This window comes from Apodemus sylvaticus, chromosome 5 (assembly GCF_947179515.1).
Source record: "Apodemus sylvaticus chromosome 5, mApoSyl1.1, whole genome shotgun sequence".
Classification (NCBI taxonomy): domain Eukaryota; kingdom Metazoa; phylum Chordata; class Mammalia; order Rodentia; family Muridae; genus Apodemus; species Apodemus sylvaticus.
The window spans coordinates 158,035,958-158,054,465 of NC_067476.1; the positions used below are offsets into that span (position 1 = coordinate 158,035,958).

Below are 18,508 nucleotides of genomic sequence, written 5' to 3' on the forward strand. Positions count from 1 at the left end.
TGTAAAGGTAGTTTGTGTCTTTGGAGGTTGCCCTGAGCCCACCTGTTCTTGAACGGCGGTTCTTAAGCCGATGCTGCGGATGGTGCAGTCCACAGCGTGGCACGTTGTCTCGAAATCGTAGGTGTGTTCCGATCCTCTACTCTGAACAGAAGGGACTTAGTATGGATCCCTTGGGATCAATTCAAGAAATTTTTTTTTGCTTTGCCTCTTGGTTTTCTTTAGAAAAGCGGTGTGGGGAAGTCTGGTCTCAGCTCTAGCCCTGACGTGATAGATGTGACACTCGCTGTTCGTGTGCGTGGGCTGGACATCCCTTGGGTGCTCAGAGGGCTGCAGCTCCAGTCTCCGGCCGGCACTTGAGTAGAGTTGCTTTCCAGGCACTATGGCAGGAACAGTTCAGGGCTGAGAGGAGGCATTTGCTCTCGGGGAGACCTGTGAACGCAGGCCAAGGAAGCCTTCCTGAGGCCCCTGCAGTTCATATGTGAGCAGAATTTGTTTTTAAGCTCTAAATGGTAGAGCTAGCCAAAAAGTAAGAGAATTCCAGAGAGAAACAAACAGGATTAGCAGAATGTCAGAACCAGCAGGCCTGTCATTTGGTGTCAGGTGACAGTTTCTGAGCAGAGCTAACACTGCCCTGTAAAGTAGAAACTTTGATTCAGGTTCTGAAAGAGAAAATAGAGGAAAGAGTAAGGTTACGGTATTTTGGTTTTGAGTCCCAGAAAGTAAGCTTGAGCTTCAAGATGCCCCTCTAACTCCATCAAAAGGAGTGTAGAGAAATCTGTGCTCTCGCTCGCTCGCACTGGCTTGGGACTTTACAGGAAGAGCAGGATGGTGTCGTGGGGAAGGTGTGTGAGAGCCAGCCTGTACAATCTGTGCCTTAAACACATCGGGTTAACACTGCCCAGAACGTTAACACTACCCAGAACGTTAACACTACCCAGGACGCTGGGAGAGAACCAAAGCCACCTCCAATGGAGAAGCAGCCACATGCCTTGCAGAAACCAGCCTCTCAGATCCCTTCGACAGCATATCTGAGCCCAGTCCTGGGATCTCCCAGGTAACAGGACACATGGGGATAGAGGCCACCACGGTGAAAACAGACCTGTTGAAATACAGTGTTGAAATACTGCCAAGCCCAGCAAGCTTCACAGCCGAAGGACTGTGGACAGTCCTTCACTGTTGAAGCAAGCAGTGGACGGAGGAGCTGGCCGGCATAGACATGTTAGACACAGTACAAGTTAAGCGAGCAAACGCACTAAGGCCAGGCCAGAACTACCCATGTAGACTGTATACATACATAGAATATGTATTTACCAGTGGAGGTCAGAAGGCATTGCTTCTCCTGGAGTGGGTATATGTAGGCATTTATGAGCCACCAGCCACTGTGCTGGGAGCCAAACTGCATCACTGTTCTTAACAACTGAGCCATCTCGTGTGTGTGTGTGTGTGTGTGTGTGTGTGTGTGTGTGTTTTCGTGTTCTTCCACTGTGGGTTTGAGGATTAGATTTAGGCTATCAGGCTTGTGCCACAAATGACCTTCCCTGCCAAGCCATTTGTCCCTCCCAGTCTCAGCCTTGAAGCAATATGGTTTCAAAACATCAAGGTCTTAATCTTCTGTATACGCTCTGTGGTCAGCCGTCTTTATAGTCGTGGTACTGAGTGCCCAGTGTTGAAATACTGCCAAGCCCAACAAGCTTCACAGCCAAAGGACTGTGGACAGTCCTTCACTGTTGAAGCAAGCAGTGGACAGAGGAGCTGGCCGGCATAGACATGTTAGACACAGTACAAGTTAAGCGAGCGAACGCACTAAGGCCAGGAGAGGAGACTGAGTCCAAAGTGCTGTTGTCCTTGTGATTATGGGCATGTGCAGCGATTCCAAGACCACCCTGGACTGAGTACCAGGTTAGTCCGAGCAGCAGTAAGGACTCCACTACAAGATAGGTGTGGCAAGCCGGGCAGTGGTGGCGCACGCCTTTAGTCCCAGCACTTGGGAAGCAGAGGCAGGACAATCTAAAGGAAGGTCATCCTCCATTGGCCAGCCTAGGCAAAATTCAATACAAGCAAACTCCAAAGTCTCCCCTGCGTGGCTCTCCCTGACTCAGTGAGTCAGCTTCAGGCAGGAAGATATTTTGAAAGTACCTAGTTCCCCAGAATAGCCTGTTGTTACAATACAGAGGCTTCTGGTTTGCCTTAAGGTGCAGGCAGGGTGTGGCCTTCTCAGACCTTCATTCATAAAGTTGGACTGGGTCAAACCCACACTGAGCGGCCACACGTGTTTGCAAATTACAGCTTAGCCTGGTAGGGGTGGCCCACGCCATTTCCCGGCCAGATCCCATTCGTTCAGTGTCCACATGAGTTCAGTTGTTCCAAAAACTTGTGGTGCCTTTCAGTGTGGGGAAGAAAAGCTGTCAACCTGAGTTGTAACGTCTTCTGCTACATCAAATCCTACATAGTTAGTTGACTGTGACCTTCAAGTTTGTTGCTTTGGTTCTTTTTGGGGCGGGGAGGGACAGGGTTTTTTAATCCTCCGTCAAAGTTTTTACACAAGTGTGCATCAGATCATAGTCCACCTTTCCCTTCTGATCCTTCCTTTCCTCCCCTCCCCCCTCCTTTTCTCCCCTCTGTCCACCACTTAGGTAGTTCCCATTCTCTCTCTCTCTCTCTCTCTCTCTCTCTCTCTCTCTCTCTCCTCTCTCTCCTCTCTCTCTCTCTCTCTCTCTCTCTCTCTCTCTCTCTCTCTCTCTCTGTGTGTGTGTGTGTGTGTGTGTGTGTGTGTGTGTGTGTGTGTGTGTAGTCTAGGAGCCACAAATGAAAGAAAATGGTCCACTTTCTGAGGCCGTCTTCATTTACAATGTGATTATCTAGGAATCCATTTTCCTGCCAATGGTATAACCTCCTTCCTCATGATGACTGGGGAAAAATCCCCTGTGCGCACCCCACATTCCTTTCGTCCTCTGTTGTTGGATGAGTAGATGGGTTCTAGGAAGGAGTTATCGTGGACAGTGGCACGCAAGTGCCTCTGTGACCTGTTGACTTAGAGAAACTTTGCCCGAATACCCAGGAGTGTTAGCTGGGTCATGTGGAAGATCCAGCTTTAGTTGTTTGAGAAGCCTCCATGCTGTCTCCTCAGTGACTGGCCTAGTTGGCCTTCTCTCAGCGGCACGGAAGGGTTCCCTCTGTCCACATGCGCATTAACCTTTGTCGTGGTTCTTTGCCTTGATGACTGCCGTCTTGACTGGCCGAGATCGGATACTTGTGATTCACTTTTCTCTGACGGCTGGCTGGTGGAACTGGGCATTTCCATGTTTATTGGTCACTTGTGTTTCGTCCTCTAAGAACTGTCTGTCCAGGAATCCACACGAGAGGGAACTCCTGTGGGCTCTTCCACAGCTGCCGGCTTCCAGCAGGCTGCAGTAGGAGAGGAGCAAGCCTCCGCGGCTGCGCGGGCCCTGGTCAGCCCACAAATAGAGAACGCAATTGGACATTTTCCTTTTATTCCTTATGTTTATTTTTACTTTTTTAGGGGGCTAGTGGTCACAAGGGTGGAGGGACAGAGTGGAAGGACTGGGAAGTGAGTGTGATTGGGGTGTGTGGTGTGAAATTCCCAGAGAATCAATAAGAATGTTGTTTGGGGCACGGGTCACAGTCTGTCCAGTTCTTTGATTTGGGTGATTAGTTTTGTCGTTGAGTTCTATGTACCAATTAGATACCAGTCTGACAGATATTTAGCTGGCACATATGTTTTTCTCTAATTGTGTGCATGTGTGTGTCTTTTGAGGCTTGCCTGTCTTTGTCTTCTGAGTGCTGTCATATGTCCCCACACCTATCTCTGGTCCCTTTCTGTAGGCTGAGGTGACAGGGTCCCAACCCTCAACCTCTCCAGTGCTCGGATTAGAGACAGGTGCCACCATACCCAGGCTCCTGGATTTTTTTCTTTTTTTAAGATTTATTTATGTATTATATGTAAGTACACTGTAACTGTCTTCAGACACACCAGAAGAGGGCATCAGATCTCATTACAGATGGTTGTGAGCCACCATGTGGTTTCTGGGATTTGAACTCAGGACCCCTGGAAGAGCAGTCAGTGCTCTTAACTGCTGAGTCATCTCTCTAGCCCCAGCTTCCTGGATTTTATTATAGGGAATCTCAAGTGTATACTGAAGTCAACAGTGTAATAAAGGTGTGGTTGCCAGGGTCTGGGCGAAGTGAGGAAAGACAGCCGTTGGGGGTGGTGTTTCTCCGGGGAGATGGAATTAGTTTAAGGGTGATGGTTTTACACCTCTAAATATACTTTTAAAATCTTGGGTTTGCACCCTAAAAAAGTAAATTTGGGGCCTAGAGAGATGGTTCCAGGCTGGCTCTTCTTCCACAGGACCTGGGTTTGCTTCCCAGCACCCACATGGCTGTAACTGCAGTTCCAGAGGATCCAACGCCCTCTTCTGGTGTTTCTAGGCACTGCGTATACATAATGGATAGACAAAAACATACACACACACACAAAAAATTAAATTAAAATCTTAAAGGTGAATTTCATGGTACTTGAATTAAATCTAAAGAGAGATGAGTGGGTGGAAGAGAGGGTGGGTGGGTGAAAGGGAGGGTGGTTGGATGGGAGGGCAGGAGGGAGGTTGGAGACAGGGTCTGATTCTGTAGCCCAGACAAGCCTGAAGTCACGATGTGTTCAAGCTGACCTCAAACCACAGCAATCCTGCTTCAGATCCCGGAGTGTTTGCATTACAGCTGTGAACCACCATATCTGACTTGGTTTCTTTATTTATTAAAGAAAAGAAAAAAGTCCAGGGCTAGGGCGATGGCTCAGCAGTTACCAAGCTTACTGTTCTTTCAGGGGACCCAGGTTTGGTTCCTTAGAGCCCACGTGGTGGCTCATAGCCAGCTGTAATTCACGTCCCGAGGGACCTGACACCCTCTTCATGACTGCCATGGTTATGGGGCTCACATGTGATACATATACATACATGAAGACAAAGCACTCAAACATGTAAAATAAAAAAATATATATAAATGTAAGAAGTCTCCAGGGCCAGTGAGGTGGCTCAGTGGATGCAGGCTCTTGCCAACAAGCCTGAGCACCTGAGAGAAACAGCTCCTACATGTTGTCCTGACCTTCCCATGCATGCTACCGCATCTGTGGCAAGTTGTTACCACACACACACACACAGACACACACGTGCGCACACACACACACGCGCGCGCACGCGCGCACACACACACACACACACACCATGGTGCCGCAACAAAACACCATGACCAAAAAGCAATTTGGGGAGTAAAGGGTTTATTCAGCTTACACTTCCATATTCCTGTTCATCACTAAAGGAAGTCAGGACTGGAACTCATGCAGGTCAGGAACCTGGAAGCAAGAGATAATGCAGAGGCCACGGAAGGATGCTGCTTACTGGCCTGCTCCTCATGGCTTGCTCATCCTGCTTCCTTATAGAACCCAGCACCACCAGCCCAGGGGTGGAACCACCCACAATGGGCTGAGACCTCCTTCATCAGTCACTAATTAAGAACACGCTTTATGGGGCTAGAGAAATGGCTTAGTGGTTAAGAACACTAGATATTCTTCCGAAGGACCCAGGTTCAATTTCCAACATCCACACGGCAGCTCATAACTTTATCTAGCTTCAGTTCCAGGGGATCTGATACCCTCACACAGACAAGCAGGCAGAGCACCAATGTACTTAAAATAAGGATAAATAATGTACATTGTTAGAGGTTTTTTTTAACAAGAAAGTGTCTTACAACCAGATCTTTCTCAGTTAAGGTTCTCTTTTAAATAACTAGTTTGTGTATCAAGATGACATAGGACTGTGTCACACACACTAAGGAAACTTATGTCTGTTCTGCAACGAGGCCTAACATATCTACCAGGCAGACTCGTCATCAGGACATGTGATCTTTTCTGTGGTCCCAGGGAATCAAACCCAGGATCTTGCACAAACTAGGCACACACTCTAGCCATCAGTCACATCCCAAGTCCAGTCAATGACCAATCAATGTACTCAAACAGTCACATGTTTCCTGAATGACTGAAGCAAGATCTCAGATGCATTCAGATAGATACATAGATACATAGATTGGTATAGATAGATATGTGTTTATATCTGATAATCTATATATCTATTTACATAGATATAGATACATCAGAATATATCAGAAAGACAGGGTCTTTCAGAAGCACCATCAGTCAGCATCATTACACTTGAAAACGTGACGTCACGTTGCAAGGTTGTCACATCCAGCCAGTGTTCACACTTCCACACAGATGTGTCCCAACAGAAGCTCTAGGTGACCCTTGTCTCACTCTTTCACCAGAAGAATTCTGCTCCTCATAGGTAAAGCACTTAATCACAGTCCAGCTACACTTGAGACTGCTCTCAGTGCGTGAGGGAACAGCTGTCACATGGCACACCAAGCCTGAAGGCTGGACCAGTCCCAGGTGACTGGTAAGCCTAGAGATGGCCCTGTGGGCCTAACCAAACCTTAGTGCTCTGGAGTGCTTCCTCTCTGCCCCACCCTTCAGTGTGTGGGGTCACATGGTACAAATGTCAACCAACAGGATGCAGCCTGCCACCACTATCCACCACTAACAGGATGCTGAGCCTTGCAGAGAGCATGGGAGACCCTTCTTCCCAGGATCTCCAAGACAGGTGACCCTGGCAGGGGGGACTGGCTCCCCATCACTGTGACCCCATGGAGGGACCTGGGGGATGAGTTCACCAGCTACCCGCAAACTCCCCTCCGTCCTGGGTTCACAGCTTCTCCAGGTGTTAAAATGAACAGCACTACAAGAAAGCGGGGGGAGGGGGACTGAAGGAGCAAAATCAAGAGTTCTGAGGCTAGAGAGAGCATTGTTGATGCTACTGATACTGAAGAGAGCTGGACTACTGATACTGAAGTCTTAGTCTTCGACAGTTTCATGCATATTCACATGATGTATTTTGAACACATGCCCCCATACACACACATATAAATATAAACTCTTTTTTAAAATGATTTGAGAGAACTATGTGTTTTGCATGCCAGGGAAAGCCTCAGTGCCTTACAGGCTCACATGCAGAACAGGTTTAATGATTATTTTATTTATGATATGTGAGTATACTGTAGCCCTCTTCAGGTACGAGAAGAAGGCATCAGATCCCATGGCGAATGGTGGTGAGCCACCAAGTGGTTGCTGGGATTTGAACTCAGGACCTTTGGAAGAGCAGTCGGTGCTCTTAACCACTGAGCCGTCTCCCCAGCCCCACAGAACAGGTTTGATGAAGCAACTTTGGGTGAGTGCTGTGGAGCCTGTATGTGGCTGAGAGGCCACGTGCCCGGCCACTCTCGCTTTCACTTGGCTGACATCCGACCAAGCACTCGCCTCTGGGCTCTTCCTCCTGCTTCCCTAGTAAGTTTGGGCATGGGTCTTGGGTTTTGGTGGTTTTATGGACATGTGTTTGCTAGGGTTGTTATTTACTCTCTGGGTTTTTCTCAGGTCCCCACATTCATTCTTGCTTTAGAAATTAGTGCCGGGCGGTGGTGGCGCACACCTTTAATCCCAGCACTCTAGGAGGCAGAGGCAGGCAGATTTCTGAGTTCGAGGCCAACCTGGTCTACAAAGTGAGTTCCAGGACAGCCAGGGCTATACAGAGAAACCCTGTCTCAAAAAAAAAAAAATAGAAATCAGTATAAGCAACCAATGCTTTTCAGTTGAGCTCAGCCCTATTTACAGCATCTGCATAGGGGCTTGGGCTATAGCTCAGCTGATAGAGTGCTTGCTTACCATGCTCCAGGCACCACATACGCTGGGTGTGGCACCTGTAAGCTCAACCTTGGGAGGTGAGGGCAGAAGGACCAGAAGTTCAAGGCCATCCTTAGCTACATTGAAAATGTGAGGCCAGCCTGGGCTATGTGAGACTCTATTTCAAAGCAAAGGAAGGGCTCCTGGGAGTGGCAATATTGGCACACCTTTAGTCCCGGCATGCCGGAGGATCTCTGCAAGGGAGGCTAGCCTGGTCTACAAAGTGAGTTCAGGGCAGCCAGGGCTTTTACACATGGAGACCCTGTCTCAAAAAAAAAAAAAAAAAAAAGTAAAGGAAGGGAGGAAGGAAGGAAGGAAGGGAGGGAGGGAGGGAGGGAGGGAGAAAGGAAGGAAGGAAGGAAGCAGGCACAAGAGGGCTCACGTCAGTAAATATCTGGACCTAAAGTCAAAAGCTGATCTGACACCCTCCTCAGGCATCTGTGGACTCGGCCTGCACATTTACATACACATGGGCAAAATGTCACACACATTTAAAAAACTGGATAACTGACGGGAGAATCACCTGCTACCAGGAATCTCCGGCTCTGTGAGCAAGAGTACGCCTTCTGATCTGTCCCCAAGAGCAGAGCGGTGGGCTGAAGCTCTCGCTGTCACCAAGGCCCTGGCCCTTGTGATTCACAGCTCTTTGCATCTGCAGGATTTCCTATGAAGGAGCTCAGGCCCCTGTTCCGACACGCCCCACCCTTTTCAGAACTTGTCTCTCTGGTGAAAAGCCTTCTGGAAATTACTACTCCTTCCCTGTGGGCTTTGGAAAGGAGCATGTGGCTGACAGCTACTTCAATTTGCTTGTTAAGACAGACTCACACCGTAGTGTAGACTGGTCTAGAACGCCGAGGTGGCCCAGAACAGCCTTAAAGTCGCAGCTATTCTCCTGTCTCAGCACTGTAGATGCGGGGATGGGAGCATGCCCAGTTCTACACGTTTGTTTAGGAATGGGCCTGTCCATCCTGTCTAGTCATTGTCCCTTCCCTGTTAGCTGCCATTACCTGCAGATTCCTGATCCCTGGTCCCTTGAAGAACATACCGAACACAGATAGCACTTTATCTGTTTACTTGTTTGGATTACATTTGTTTTATCTGGGAAGGGAGGTCAGAAGACAGTTTGCAGGACTTCTCTTCTCCCACCACAGAATTCCATGAATTCCAACAAGCCAGCATGGCAGCCAACGGCTTCACACACACTGAACCATCTCACATCTTCAATTATTTTTAAATTTACTTTTTTTTTTTTTTTTGAGACAGGGTTTCATTATGTAGCCCTGGTTGGTCCAGAACTTGCTTTGTGAGTCAGGCTATCTTTGAACTCACAGAGAGCAAGCAGCCTCTCCCTACTGGGAGTGCTGGTATCAAAGGAGAGTGCAACCACCATCCGGCTATGACACACCTTTTAAATCCCACACCTGGGAGGCAAAAATAGGTGGGTCTTGGTGAGTTCCAGGACAGCCTGGTCTACAGATAGAGTCCCAGGCTAGCTGGGCGGACCCTTGTGCTAAGAAGAAATGAGCCCAAGCTAGTTGTCTTGCACTCCGTGGCAGGGTGGCTCCTTTCTGGATATTGGGTCTGAGTTGAGGAAAACTTTAAACTTGGGAAGTCGTGAGGACTCCACTTCCTGAGCGCAGAGCACTTGCTCGATCATATAGACAGCCAAGTGTGGGACTGAGGCTCTCTGCAGCGCCTGCTAAGACAGAACCACTGAGGCCTGGAGTGGAGATGAAGGCTGAGAGAAAGCGTGGGGTTCAGAGCAGAGCCTCTATCTTCCTCAGCAAGCACTTTACTCCTGTTATCCCAGCTGTCACAGAGCAGGGGATAGGGACAGGAAGGAAGACATGCTGACCCCAAGCGGAAGTCCAGCCACTTTCCTTCACCATGGAAATACGTTGGCTCACTGGGTAGGAATTGTTCCATAGTCTTCAAGGGACAAGAATGCGGTGCGATCCTACGCCGGGCTGCTCAGAGTAGGAACTTCACCTTGTAAAGCAGAAGAGTGGGTTTTTTTTTTTTTTCCTTCCTTCTTCTTTTGTGGTTTCACACAGTAGTGAGTGCCAGCCTCCTCTTACCGATGAAGTGAGACAGTGAGACGTCAGGCATGGAGGCGTGGGTGTGGCCTGAAGCTCTAGCCCCACCTCCTCCGTCCCTTTCATTTGACTCTCATTACTTGAAAGGATCTTCTCGACTGTTTCCATGTGTTGGCGAACAGTTGTGTAGAATCCAGCTCCTGGGAATCAGCGAGCAGCATGCAGTGACTTTGCATCATTGGACCCTGGAACCAGACACATCAGCTGCAGACCTCAGAAGAGCCTGTTCACATCGCTGTCATGAGGGGCACGGGCATCAGAGAGGGTGCGCCCAAGGTGAGTGACTGGTGGGGCTGTGCGCACGGGAGCAGCAGTTGACTCAAGTGGTTTTATCTTTGGGTCTCTAACGAACGCGAAGAGTAAGTTTTTAGTGGCAGGCAGGTTTGGAATGAGAGAGCTTTGCTCTTTGCCAGTTAGCTTCAAGGTGAGGAAAGGATGGGGCGAAGTCAGCAGGAGGCAGACGGCCTGAGCGCCCACTGTGTGCCTCTTTACCACCCAGCAAACTTCTTAAACATTCTCTCTCTCTGTGTGTGTGTCCCAAAGGTGCCTAGTGTGGCTCTCGGGCTCTGACTGTCTCTCTCTTGAACTGACAGAGAGAGCTAAGACCTTGCTCTACTCTTGCTGAGTCCGGTAAGGCTGCCCGTGGACTACCTTCATGCTGCCTTGGGTGCTGGGGACTGGAACTCTGGTACAAATTGAAAGTGTGGGTCACGAACCAAGAGATGTTCCTATAGCATGTGTATATAGCATGGTACACTGCTAACCCAAGAAGGGCACTAGAGCTTGAGATATGAGTCAGTGACTATAGTACTTGCTATACAGGCATAAGGACCGGAATTCAGTACCCAGTACCCACAAAAAACCAAAAAAAAAAAAAAAATAAAAAAAAAAAAATAAACAAAAACAAAAACTAGGCATGGAGGCATGAGCCTGTAACCCCAGAGATGGCAAGGTGATCCCTGGAGTTCTCTGGCCAGCCTCCCTAAGACAAGCGACTCCAGCTTCAGACACAAAAAAATAAAGTGGGTGGGTGATGGAGAAGGACGTTGTGACATCAACCTCTGACTTTCATATATCCATACTGTAGGTGGGGCAGTGAAGAAGGTGGAGAGACCTCAAGGAAAGCGAAGCTCACGGTCTACGCTTTTCTGTCCGGTCCTATTCTTTCAAAGTGCAATAGATACAATAGAGCAATGAAACAGTTGCTAAATGGGAGGCTGCTTGCGGGAATTAAATGTTGCTTGTCATTGTGATAGTAACAAGTGTCAGGTGTGGGATCCAGCGCTGGGATCTGTGGGGACTCCTGGTTAAGATGACTTGTAAATATCTGAGCGGGGGATCTTGCCCCGCAAAGCGTGGAAATGAGTGGTTGATGGAGCCCCAGCAAATCTTTCACCCAAAGGCATTAGTTCCGGGCAGTTCCGAGCAGTTTCTCCCGCACATGGGTCTGTCTGTAGATAAACAGCTCTTGCCACAACTCTTGCTGTTCAGCTGCTTGAAAACAAATCGCCAACCCTGCACCCCTCCCTCCTGGGCTGGGGATGTCATTCCATTGATAGAGCACTTGTCTCACAGGCACAAAGGCCCCGGGGTTTGTCCCAGCATGGGCGACACAGGCCTGTAACCCCATTACTTGAAGACAGGATGATGTGGGATTCAAGGTCATCCTCAGGCAGAGCCGTCCCAGGTTTATGAGACCCTGACTCAAAACAACAGGACATGCTTCGCCCCTGTGCATTTGACCTTGTATCCTTACCTTTACATTGAGTTTATGAGCCCATTTGAACTCCAGAACAATCTCCAAAAACACCTTCTTGGCTGTGATGCATGGGTCTGTGTGCCAAGTCCAGGCTTCATCCCGTGCTCTCTGCCCGGTCTTGTCCTTAATCCGGAATAATCCATTTCCTATTCTTCCATGGCTTCGTTGGTTCTGTTCTGTTTTGTTTTGTATTCTGAACCGCTAAGATGTTTTTAAGATCTGAAACTTGGTTCACCTTATGCCCCGTGCCATTCGGCATGTTTTGTATGCCACGGTACAATCTGTAAGCACACATGTATGTACATCCGGGCATTGATGTGCAGCCTGCTGTCTGTTTGATGCAGGTCCCAATAACTAACCATCACTCACTGTGTGTGCCCTAGGTGCTCCCTGAAGCACCCTACCAGCCCTCACTCCTCAGTGTGCGGACTCTCCTGGCAGCCGTCCCATGAGACAGGTGTTACTCTCAGCCTCATCTTGCATAGGAGGAAACCGCCCAACCCCCCCATGGGCAATCAGCGGTCCCGCCAAGTCAGAGTCGGGCAGACTACATCCAGCTCCCCGCCCGCCTCCCTGTGGTCTCACCTCAGACATGGGGTCAGTCTACAAAGAGCCAGCTGGTGCTGTGGGGAAGAGGACTGTGGCCTGGACTCTCAGCTCTGGGGAGGCAGGGGTTGGGAAGGGGTGTTGCTGCCACTTCAAGGCCAGCCTGAGCCACATAGACCCTGCCTAAGGAAACAAAAAGCCACGCGATGTTTCTCACCTTGCATGGCCCATGTAGTGTCATGCCTGTCATGGAGTTGCTCAGTGCCCTATTTTTAAGACTCTTTAAAATATGGACTCTTCTTAACTCACAGATAGGCCATCAGGTTTGGAGCTATAATCCCAACTCATGAAAGAACACCCCTTTCCAGTAAGGTGGTGCCTGAGGTGGGGGGCTGAGTGGGGACCCCTGAGTGGGGCCCAGTCTTCATCTCCTAGGCCAGAGGAGCCTCCAGCTAACTATTTACTTCATTTCTTGGGTGTCTGTGTAGATGAACACCGGCCCAAGCATTTCTCCCCTCCCCTTCCTGGGTCTCAGTAGTTAGCCCAGGCTGACCTCAAACCCTAGAGATCTATCTGCCTCTACAATGTTGGAACAGAAGGCATGCACACCACCCTCCATTTTCCATCCTTTTCTCGCAGAAATGGGGACTTCCAGGCTTGTTACTGTTTTACAATATAATCAGCATGTAAGAGAACACAATCATTATATAAAATAGTCAGCACGTCCTATCTGATACAGTCAGCATGTAGTGTAACAGAGTCAACACTATGCATTCCATCGCACCGATACAATTGATCTGCCAGTTGACCTGCCTGTGTTAATTTGTTAATTTGTCTCACTGTTTTGTTTTTTAAATGACATTTTATTAATTTTGTTTGTGTGTCCATGTCTGGGGGATGGAGGTGAATGTCATGGATGTGTGTAGTCAAAGGGGACAAGTTGCAGGAAACAGTTCTCGCCTTCCACCCTGTGGGTCCCAGAGATTGAACTCGGGGACATGAGCCTTGGTAGTGGGAGCCTTTCATCTCTGAGGCATCTCGCTGGCCCTCATCTGCGTCCTCATCAGAAGAACCGTGCTTAGCGGGCTCTACTGGGAAGCAGTCCTCTTCCTTGGTGCACTGGCTTTAACTTAAAGCCCCTCAGTACCACCCAAGGCCACTTACCCACCTAGATGCCAAGTTCAAATGTATCCTCTGAGGTTAAACAAGCTGCTCATTTGCCAATGCTGTAGCTGCCTGGTTGTTTTATAAAACAAGGGGGAACACTTACAATTACATGTGACATTAGCAATAGGAAACCCTGGTGACCTCCGCATTTGCAGATCCGGCAGAGGGAAGTCATGTGCACAGCCATGCAACGAGCCTGTCATCGCCTCTGCTGGCTGGCTCTGCTGGCTGACCTCAGCTGAACAAGTGCAAAAAATGGCTCAGCAGGTAGAAGGGGCTTGCCACCAAGCCTGGCGACCAGAGTTAGATCCCAGGATGTACAGGACAAAAGGAGAGAACTTACTCCTGTGAGCTGTTCTCTGAGCTCCACATGTGTGCTGTGGTGCATGCCCATGCATGTGCACACACACATACAATAGATACAGAGAGAGAGAGAGAGAGAGAGAGACGGACAGACGGACGGACAGAGAGATGGCTGGACAAATGATAAGCTGTTTAAAGAAGCCCTCGAAACTTGTTCTAAAGGACAAAAGGAGCTGCCGTTGTGCACTTGGGCGTTAGAGGAGGGAGCATCTTCTGTTTGAGACCAGCATCTGCCTCGGAGGAAAGCCTGTTTCAAAGGAGGAAGAAAGGGGAAATCAGCGGTTCCTTATATGAGTTCTTATTTTAACTTCTTGATGTCTTTCAAGCTGCCTTATTGTCTGGGCAGCACATGGCACAGCCTGTGACCTCGGGTCTAGGGAGGGAGAGACACGAGGATCAGGAGAGGGGTTCCGTCTCAGAGGCAGCAGTCCTCCTCTCTCCATTCTCAAAGTCTGAGCAAAGACTTGGTATGAAAACCAAGCCTTTGAGGCTCCTCTCTCTTCTCCGACCCTGCAACCTATCACATGGCTCCTCCCATCAGCCCCACCTAGGATCTAGTTGCCTCTCTGAGCCTCTATCTGACCACGCCCTGGCTCCCCCATGATCCCACACGCGCCTGTCATTTTCTCGAGCATCTTGTCTTTACACAGCAGGACTAGACATTGTCTGGGCCTGCTTGGTTCATGGTTGGTGTGTTTCTCTCTGGAAAGACACTGAGGGGGTGTGAAGGATATGACACAAGACAATGCACAATGCTTGACTTGCTTATAGTGCTAAAGGCACTTCCATCAGTGTGTGTATACAACAGGTACTGAGTAAATGCCCCCTTGTCATGTGTGAACAGGCAGTTACAGAGAAGTGGACACAGCCCTTGCAACACAGCCCCACCGCAAAGACGGGAGCAGCACTTCCTAGTTCCTAGTTGTCAGGTATCTGGAAACAGGTCACCCTGCACTCTGGGCTCTCTAGCCTGAACACCACTTGACCTGGATTCTTGAGAAGTGGCCCCTCCTCCCACCACATTTAAATTTGAGTTGTTAGGTTTAAAGTCAGGGTCACAACTCCTTCCCTCTGAGCTTATCACATCATGGGGTGAAATAGTACAAGCACAGGACCCGATGAGAATGCACAGCACATGTCTTCATTGCTAACCTTTCGCCCAAGCGGAGGCTTTGCGGTGTAGGAGTTCTGACCTGTGAAGTGGACTGTTACTGTGGTTGGATCAGAGTAACAGACAGTACAGGGACACAGTGACTTCAGGTGTAGCAAGGTGGCCTGGCAGGTGATGGACGCAGAGCCGCCGTGGAGATGCAGTGCCCGAGAAAACATGGCAGGCAAAGGATGGAGCATGTGCAAAGGCCCTTTGAGGAGACTGAGTCTGGAAAAGAGACGGGGGTGGGGTGGGGTGGGGGTGGAGTCAGTGGAGTGACGGAGCCTCATCTGCTGTGTCAGGACTTCAAAGCAGGAAAGGAAACTACTCGCCTACATCGAGCGGATGACACCCTCTGACAGATGTTTGAAAACATTACTTGGGTTGCTATGCGACAGAAACAGTGAGGAAGGACAGAAGCCTGGAGATGAGCTAGAAAACTCAAGGCCCAGGGCTTTTGCTTCCATTCTGGATAAAAGCATCCGGTGCCCATTGTCCTAGAGAGGAGTTGGTTCGTTTTCTCTGAACTTAGTGGGCAGGGGGAGGAGCTACTGTTGTGGGCATGAGCAGAAGACAAGTGGCCCTTCATTCATTCTATGCGTACAGAGTGTGGCCCTTCATTGATTCCATACATACTGAGTGTTCATTCTATGCATCCCGAGGGTGACCTCCATTCTATGCACACAGTGCCTATTGTATGGAAGGCACTATTCTAAATGCCACACAGGAACAAATGCCCACTCCTTCTCAGTACATATACATTTATTTATTCAGAGGCAGGGTGTCCCTATGGCTCCTGGCTGGCCTGAAACTCGCTGTGTAGACCAAGCAGAGCTTGAACTAAGAGACCAGCCAGCACCTGCCTCGTGAGTGCTGGGGTTAGAGGTGTGTGCCCCCAAACCAGCTCTCTCATTATTTCATCGACAGTTCTTCTCATTCACTTATAAAATCAACCGCACACTCACCGTCTGTTCTCTCGTTTAATAATGACCTTTATCCTCCGCACATCTTATTTCCTATAGAAGACATCTTATTTAAGAAAGAAATAGGAAAAGACTATCACCACAGTTGTGGATCTTGAGACAAGGGCCAGCTGTAGGGAGGTTCAAAAGAAAGTGAGCACGGCCGACAGAGTCGGGAAAAATAGGGAAGCAGCCATGGAAATGTGGCGCAGTCATCTTGAGCGTTGATGAGTAAGGGAGGAAATGACAGAGGCCCAGAGGGGAAATCAGTCAGAAAAGAAGGAAGGTGGAGGCTGCTAAGAAAGCTGCCTCTGAGGAGGAGGCGGCTCTCCAACATGAGTTGCAAAAAATGGGAACTACAGTTTCTTTGGTTTTTTTAGGAACTGTGTCCAAAATGTTTATTGCTCATGAACCATTTATTCAGCCCAGGGTTTTGCTCTGCGCTCAGCAAGTTGGGCCTAGGTGTGTGCCTGGGCAGCAGCCTTGGCTCCAAGCCTCGGGCTGTGAGGGCAGCCTCCCACAGGAACAGCGCGCACCCCAACGCTGCTCCTGGTGCTCAGAGAGCCTCGCTCTGTGGACTTAGAGGGGGTAAATGTAAACTGTTGTGCTCTTCACTTTCGTTACATTTGTATTGGAAGGGGGTGTGCATTTGTGCAGCAGGGCCCACACGAGTGGCGCTCAGAGGATAGCTTTCAGGAACCGGCTCGTGCCTTTCACCGTGCCGGTCCTGAAGGTTGATGACAAGTGTCTTCCCACACAGAGCCCTCTCCCTGCCTCAGCAGCGGCGTTTGTTGTTTGCACACATTACTATCAGTCAGGCTACGTGTCTGTTTCTCGCAGGGGAACAGAACTGGAGAAGGAAGCACAGGGCCTCCACTCAGCAAGAACAAAGTCCTTTGTGGAATGTTTGCTCCAGGTTCAGAATTTAAGCTTACCTCGGCTGACAGAGGCGTAAAAACCCAGGCCAGTCGCTAAAGTCTCATATCTCTGGGTGGCTTCCTTTTCCTGTGAGTGCTTCCCAGGGTAAGAGATCAAAAGCCACTGAAAAATGACCAGCAAGGACCAGGCTGGTGACATAAACCACCAGTTAGCCTGGGCTGAGTTGATCTGGAACGAACCCAGTAACTGTGAGTGGGCGCATGCTAGCGGAAGAGCTGCCACAGTAGGGTCCCTTGCCTATGCCGGCAGGAAAGTTGACCCAGCAGGGTTCTTGCCTTCCTCTGTACCCCTAAAACTCAAAGCCAGTGAGGGAGTATGGATCTTCTTGAACCTTGCGATGCCATGCAGTTGAGTGACTTCAGCCGACTTTGAGCTCTCCTGGGTCATTCAAGCAGAAAAGTCACGTCCCTACGGGGCCTATCTCTGGTAGACCAGATGGCTTTTAGGTGAGGCACATAGGTAGTACTTGACATACATTTGTAAAGTATATATAATTTACATTTCATTAATATGCATGAGGGAGGGAAACTAGCTTATTAAATCTATAATCTATATAATCTATATAATCTTTTTTTTTTTTTTTGGTTTTTTGGTTTTCTGAGACAGGTTTCTCTGTATAACAAAGCCCTGGCTGCCGTGGACTCACTCTGTAGACCAGGCTGGTCTGGTCTGAGACTGACAGAGATCCACCTGCCTCTGTCTCCTAAGTGCTAGGATTAAACGTGTGCATCACCACTTCCACCCCCAGATCCCACCAGTTATCATTACACATCAAGCACAGAGTGGGGGTGGCAATGTCTGTGGAGGAGCCGTGTGTGTGTATGTGTGGGGGGGTCCTCTGATCCCTCCTGAGTTTCTCTTAGGCCACACCACAGAGAATGAATCACTCCATGTCACTCCGTGACCTGTGAAGCCTTTACTGTTCCCTCGTTTCAATTCTGAACATAAGCATTTGGGTATGGTGGCTCACAACATGTATGAGTCTGAGGCAGGAGGATTGCCACCAGAATGAGCACAAGGTTGGGATGTGCTTCAGAGAAGGCCAGTCAGGGCTATACAGTAAGACCCTGATTCAAACAACAACAAACCCTGAGCTTACACCAGGAGCCCTGAATACCTGTTTCTACACACACACACACACACCAGATAAATAGAAGCTTATTCCAGGGAGTAGGCAAGACCCAGCCCTGTGGGAACCCAGTGGTCAGACTTTAGGGGAGAAAATGTTTCATTTCTGATGGTGGTTTTGGAATTTTTTTGTGACCGCAGCCTCTTCCCCATAGGCGCTATAAATGCGTGGCTTTTCCATTAGAGCCACCTGGAGGAAATGACCACCAGTTGGGTCAGCATTCCCTCCTACCATGTAGGCGTCAGCTTAAAAGCCTGGGCTTATGCCATCAGCGAGGGGCGTTTTTTTGAGGGGACCCAGGAGATAAGGAATCGTCACTTCCTAGGCTTTTCCTTCCCTCATCAATGCAGCCTCAACACCATGCCCACTGGCTTCATTCCCTTCTTGGTCCCTGGTGCTGTGTCACTGGACACCTGGCGGGAAACCCAGGGAAGATCTGTGGGAAGCTATGCCCGGGGCCCCTCCAAAGCTTTGGTGTCTGTCCAGAGAGATAGGCCAGAGCAGGTGCTGGGGCACCCCGTCAGGCACACCTCCTGTGCACTAAGACACTGCAGAGAGTGAGGGCCTGAAGCAGTGATCTCCCCTGGTGCTGC

The 18,508-nt window shown here is 49.3% G+C and overlaps 1 protein-coding gene across 2 annotated transcripts in view; it reads left to right on the plus strand.

Annotated features, from left to right (window-relative positions):
* Positions 1 to 9,825: 9,825 nt before the first annotated feature.
* Cass4 (Cas scaffold protein family member 4) overlaps positions 9,826 to 18,508 on the plus strand; it is a 40,263-nt gene continuing 31,580 nt past the window's right edge. For both annotated transcript variants that reach the window (XM_052184427.1, XM_052184428.1), the window contains exon 1: positions 9,826 to 10,176. In XM_052184427.1, the coding sequence (XP_052040387.1) occupies positions 10,141 to 10,176 (36 nt within the window). In that variant the 5' untranslated portion in view covers positions 9,826 to 10,140. The remainder of the gene's footprint in view (positions 10,177 to 18,508) is intronic.